Source organism: Pinus tabuliformis, chromosome X (genome assembly GCF_031772625.1).
Source record: "Pinus tabuliformis cultivar Carrire ecotype Pingquan chromosome X, CPIR1, whole genome shotgun sequence".
NCBI lineage: Eukaryota > Viridiplantae > Streptophyta > Pinopsida > Pinales > Pinaceae > Pinus > Pinus tabuliformis.
This window is the reverse complement of record NC_142308.1, coordinates 1,233,535,189-1,233,540,360: the sequence shown is the minus strand read 5'-3', so window position 1 is coordinate 1,233,540,360 and position 5,172 is coordinate 1,233,535,189. Positions and strand designations below refer to the sequence as shown.

The following is a 5,172-nucleotide window of genomic DNA, read 5'->3' as shown; positions in this document are numbered from 1 at the left end:
ATGAAAGTCAGTGCGACTGTCCTGTCAGTCAAGAAGTTAAACCTCTGCTTCTTTGCCCTGATCGTACAGTCGTGGACGAGAGCCGAGACTCACTTCTGCCGTCGGATCGGAATATCTGTTTCAAATTAAAGAAGAGAACGACGCGTGGATGTAGCGGCAGGACCTGCATTCTGCAAGACATGAATCCCGCAGCTTGTCTGCATTCAAGTGACAGAGGAGCGGGGTTTGCTTTATGAACGCAGTTTTTATTACACCCGTGCCGTTTAAAACGGGAAATTTTGACTGAATTTGACGCCGATTATCCATCGGGGACAAGAAATTCTGTCAGAACTTGTAATAAATACTGAGGTGTTTAGTGTGAACGGTCCAGGATAGGGTTTGCTGACTAAGGCTCGGACAGGTAAGGTCCATGTAGTTTCTCTTTATTTTTCCTTGGGTTTTTCAGTCCGCGTTCGGCCCTGAGACGTTCAGCGTTGAAATAAATAAGGGAAGAAGCTTAGGTTTCTTTATGGTTGGAACTTGGAAGATGCCACGGGATTGAAGGGCATATTTTAGCTTTCCTGGACGGGCAGCGAGGGTTTTAGTCATCAGGGTTTGATTTATATGTGAGGGTTTCAGTTTTTTATTTTGTGGGGCAAATGCGAGGGTTTTAGTGCTTTATTTTATCTCGCGGGTTCAGTGTTTGATTTTGTGCAATAAAAGCGGGGGCTTCGGCCTTTTGATTTTGTGCGAAAAATGCGAGGATTTCAGTGTTTGTTTGTGCGCTGTAAATGTGAGCGTTTCACTGTTTTGATTTCATGTCGTAAATGAGAGGGTTTCATTTTTTCTTTTTAATGTCATATGTGCTGCTGAAGAGAGCTGGGGTTTGGTTGATGTTGTGTGGGGTTTGTTTTGTGGCCTAGCGCGCCAGCGTTTCATGGCTTGCGCTTTTAGAGTTCTGGAAAGGTTAGGGTATCAGTGGAAGAATGATGACGAATCTAAGGTTTTATCCTTGGCTTGCAGTGTGGCAAGTAGATGTTGAGGGTGGAGTTTTCTGAATCCAGGCTTTGGCTGCTTTGTGTTTGATCATGTGCGAGCGTTAGTTTTGCCTGTTTGGGCTTCTCAAGAGGCCAGAGTGTGAAGGGTGCAGTTCTGAGGCCTAGTTTTGATATTTGAAAAGGCAGCGAGAAGGATATAGTTTTGAAAATTATTTTTTGACGAGGTAGGAATAACAGGGTTTTTAGAATGGCAGCAATTGCTCTTTTGGCTAGAGTTTGCGTTGTTGTGCTTGTGCTACTTGGGCCATTGCCAGTAGATAGAGCCATTGGCGTTTCGTTCCCTCCGCCTGCCCCAGTTGGCGTTTCGGCCCCCACGTCTGTTCCAGAAGACGATATAAAATGCCTGGAAACTATAAAGAAGACCGTAAAAGACCCCCATGACTATCTTTATACTTGGAATTTCAATAATAATACGCCTGGGTTTATCTGTAACTTCCTAGGGATAGATTGTTGGCATCCAAACGAAAACAGGGTTTTGAACATCAAGCTTCCTGGGATGTCTCTTCAGGGCAGTTTTCCATCTGGCTTCGAGTATTGTGGAAGAATGACAGGTTTGGATCTCTCGGACAACAATCTATCCGGGACCATACCTGTAAATCTTTCAAGATGGCTACGTTATCTGACTTCATTAGATCTCTCCCAGAACAATTTTAGTGGTTCAATTCCAGCAGAGCTTGCCAATTGCACATATTTGAATATAATTCATCTGCAGGAGAATCGGTTGTCTGGTGAAATTCCCTGGCAATTAACCCGGCTGGATCGTCTCAAGGATTTCAATGTACGAAGTAATCTATTGTCAGGGCCGATTCCTGCCTTTAACCACACGTTCGATGCATCTGATTTTGAGAATAATACTGCTCTTTGTGGTCCCCCACTGAAGGTCTGCAGTGAAATGAGTTCAAGGAAAACAAACGCACTTGCTATCGTAGGTGGATCGCTCTCTGGTGTCGCAGTCGTGTGTTTGATTGGAATTGCTGTCTGGTGGATTTTCTTGCGGTCAGTACCAAAACAATTGGCGGATACAGATGAACACAAATGGGCCAAGCAGATAAAGAGTCGGCGATCCATTCAGGTAATGAAAATTAAATTAATTAATGAATTTATCCATATTAATGTCTTATATCTGTTCAAGGAATATATGCATCAAAGGCACTTCTTCTCATGGTATCTTAACTCAAAGTCTTAGGTACTTATATACGATTTTCTGTAATTTGAGATGTGCATGTCAATAAACAGAATATGTAGTTCGTATAATAGAGAATTTGTCAGCGTTGAAATTTGAATAACTTTTATATTAAGCATTGAAATTAATCTTTATATTTAAAATAGAGGCCAATTTAAGGCTCAAGGAAATTTTCTTGAAGTAACACTGTTTTTCCCAAATTTTAGGTTTCCATGTTTGAGAAACCCATTTCTAAGATCAGACTTGCTGATCTTATGGCGGCCACCAATGACTTTAGCAAAGACAACATCATAGGATCAGGAAGAACAGGCACTATGTATAAGGCAACACTGCAGGATGGTTCTTTACTGGCAATCAAAAGGTTGCAGTCTTCTGCACAGACAGAAAAGCAGTTCAAGTCTGAGATGAATATTCTAGGGCATTTGCAGCATCGGAATCTGGTTCCACTTCTTGGCTACTGTGTTGCCAAAAATGAGAAGCTTTTAGTTTACAGACACATGGCTAATGGATCATTGTATGAGCGATTGCATGATCATGAAATAGAGGATGGTAGTTATCTTGATTGGACTAGAAGGCTTAAGATAGGGATTGGTGCAGCTAGAGGATTGGCCTGGCTCCACCACAGCTGCAACCCCCGAATTATTCACCGGAATGTAAGTTCAAACTGCATTTTATTGGATGAAAATCATGAGGCAAAGATAACAGATTTTGGGTTGGCTCGGTTGATGAATCCTGTCGATACTCATCTTAGTACTTTTATCAATGGTGATTTTGGCGACTTGGGTTATGTAGCACCAGAATACATGAGCACCTTGGTTGCTACATTGAAAGGGGATGTCTATAGTTTTGGAGTAGTACTTCTAGAGTTGGTTACCAGACAGAAACCTATTGAAGTTACAAATGTACAGGAAAACTTTAAGGGAAATTTAGTTGAGTGGATCAGTCATCTTTCAAAAAATGGTCTCGTTCAAGAAGCCATTGACAAATCTTTAATTGGCAGAGGACAAGATGATGAGCTTCTCCAGGTTCTGAAGGTGGCTTGTGCTTGTGTTCTATCCCCTCATAAGGAGAGACCTTCCATGTATGAGGTTTACCACCTGCTAAGAGCAATTGGCGAAAGGTACAACTTTTCTGATCAGAATGAAGACATCCTTCTGGTATCAGGCATGGCTGATGCTGATTATTCAAATGAACTCATAGTGTCAACAGAACCATGAATTTCAAACTTGGATGTAACCATGAATATTTCTTGAGAAAAGCCTTTGCTGGTAATGACTGACAGCAAGAATTTACAGTCGTACCATTGTTGCAGAAGCAAGTGAGAGCTGCAAGCCAGATGAGGCTTAATGTAATGACAACTTTGTAGTTTGTTAGGCCTCTTTGCAAACTATCTTTTATTAAGATTAAGTTTGAAGGTTTTATTGTGTACTATCATTAAAATTATTTTTGCAGTAGAACAATTGCTAGCTCCACCTCTGTCAACAAGCAAATGCAGAAAAGAGTTGTAAGAAGTGCATTATAAAATCACGATTTAAATCACCACCTGCTGAGCCATTTGTGCATAACTCCAGGTAAGCAGTCCCCTTTTTCTAATTTTTGTTTCCGACATACTTGATTAAATAATTTTCCTTGTTGAATTGTTTCACGATATAGAATGTTAGTTGGAGCTTATTTCAGGTCTAAGCAGTTGTATCTATGATAAACATTGGTCAGCAGATAGAAAAGTGTTCCTTCTTGCAGATAACTTAAATTTGATTTTCTGCATTAGTGTCGTCGTACAGTCATTTGTCTAAGTTTTCTTTATCATGTTGCTTTGGCGTTAATGCATATTATACATGTCAACCAGTAAATAAGAGTGATTTAGCCTAGGTGATATTGACCATGTTCTTAAAAGTTAACTTAGATGTGATTGGAAAATTTTGAATGTCTTCCTTTACATGAAAATGTGGTTAAACTGTTCTGCATTCTATAACATCTGTATGTGCATTAGAACCAGCTATGAGTTTCTAGATGTAAAGACTTCATCTCAAGTATATCAGTCAAGAGGCTGGCCTTAATCTGGGTTGGTATGGGAAAATTTTGTTTTAGAACTTTGGTTTAGATGCATTATTTATAGCTTTTTGATAGACGTCGTGATAAATGGGCCAGAACTTCGCACTTAGTAATGAATTTTGTGACCTGGGGGCTGGCATTTCCTTTTATGAAATGATCCTAGCTATAGACCAGTGATAGTATTATAGATTCTCGCTGTTCAAAACTTGAAGCCGCTAACAGAAGAAATGAACAAACGTACTGTCTTAAGTATATGAAGCCCGAAGACAATGCAAGGCCATTTTGACAGATAGTAAAACTGTGCCTACAAAGGAAGCTCTTACAAGTTACGAGTCACGACCCACACATGATAGGAAGCCAGTGGAATTGTAAAAGCATATGGACCATTCCTAGAATGCCTTCAAACAGGTCATGAATTTTTGCTTCAACCATATCAATGTGATGTTCGAAATTTTGTAATTGTTCTTAGTAAAATATTCTGCAATTTGACAATTCTTTTCAAACGCTGTCAAATGTTCAAACAACAGATGTGAAATTTTGTAATTGTTCTTTGTAAAATGTTCTGCAGTTTGACAATTCTTTTCAAACGCTGTCAAATGTTCAAACAACGGATCTGAAAGTTTTGAAGTACATGTGGAAATCCTTGCTTCCATGTTAACTGGGTTTGGTGTCATGGTGCATTCTTATGTACTCCGTAAAACAATAATATAATTCTGCCAATACCAATGATCAAGTCTGCTATTCATGTGAGTGCGAAAGTAACCATTTCAAATCTCAACCATCTTCGTTTCGCTTATCATGCCCTATTCTTTCTAAGAAACTTCTCTGCATGTGAAATTTCTTGTGTACATGGTACAGCGTAATAACAGAGAAGCAGAGCATTAGTATCTAATTTATTCA

At 39.7% G+C, this 5,172-nt stretch overlaps 1 protein-coding gene across 1 annotated transcript; it reads left to right on the top strand.

The window, feature by feature from the left end:
* Positions 1-831: 831 nt before the first annotated feature.
* LOC149144404 (probably inactive leucine-rich repeat receptor-like protein kinase At5g48380) lies at positions 832-3,762 on the top strand. Its single transcript, XM_089452926.1, has 2 exons — positions 832-2,109; positions 2,427-3,762. The coding sequence occupies exons 1-2, from the start codon at positions 1,225-1,227 to the stop codon at positions 3,435-3,437; spliced, it is 1,896 nt and encodes a 631-aa protein (XP_089309052.1). The 5' UTR covers positions 832-1,224; the 3' UTR covers positions 3,438-3,762.
* The last annotated feature ends 1,410 nt before the right edge of the window (positions 3,763-5,172 follow it).

Excerpts from the sequence above, each read along its gene's own strand:
- LOC149144404 (XM_089452926.1), top strand. The coding sequence starts at position 1,225 with ATGGCAGCAATTGCTCTTTTGGCTAGAGTTTGCGTTGTTGTGCTTGTG. Across the intron at positions 2,110-2,426 it reads AGAGTCGGCGATCCATTCAG|GTTTCCATGTTTGAGAAACC; the intron begins GTAATGAAAATT and ends CCCAAATTTTAG.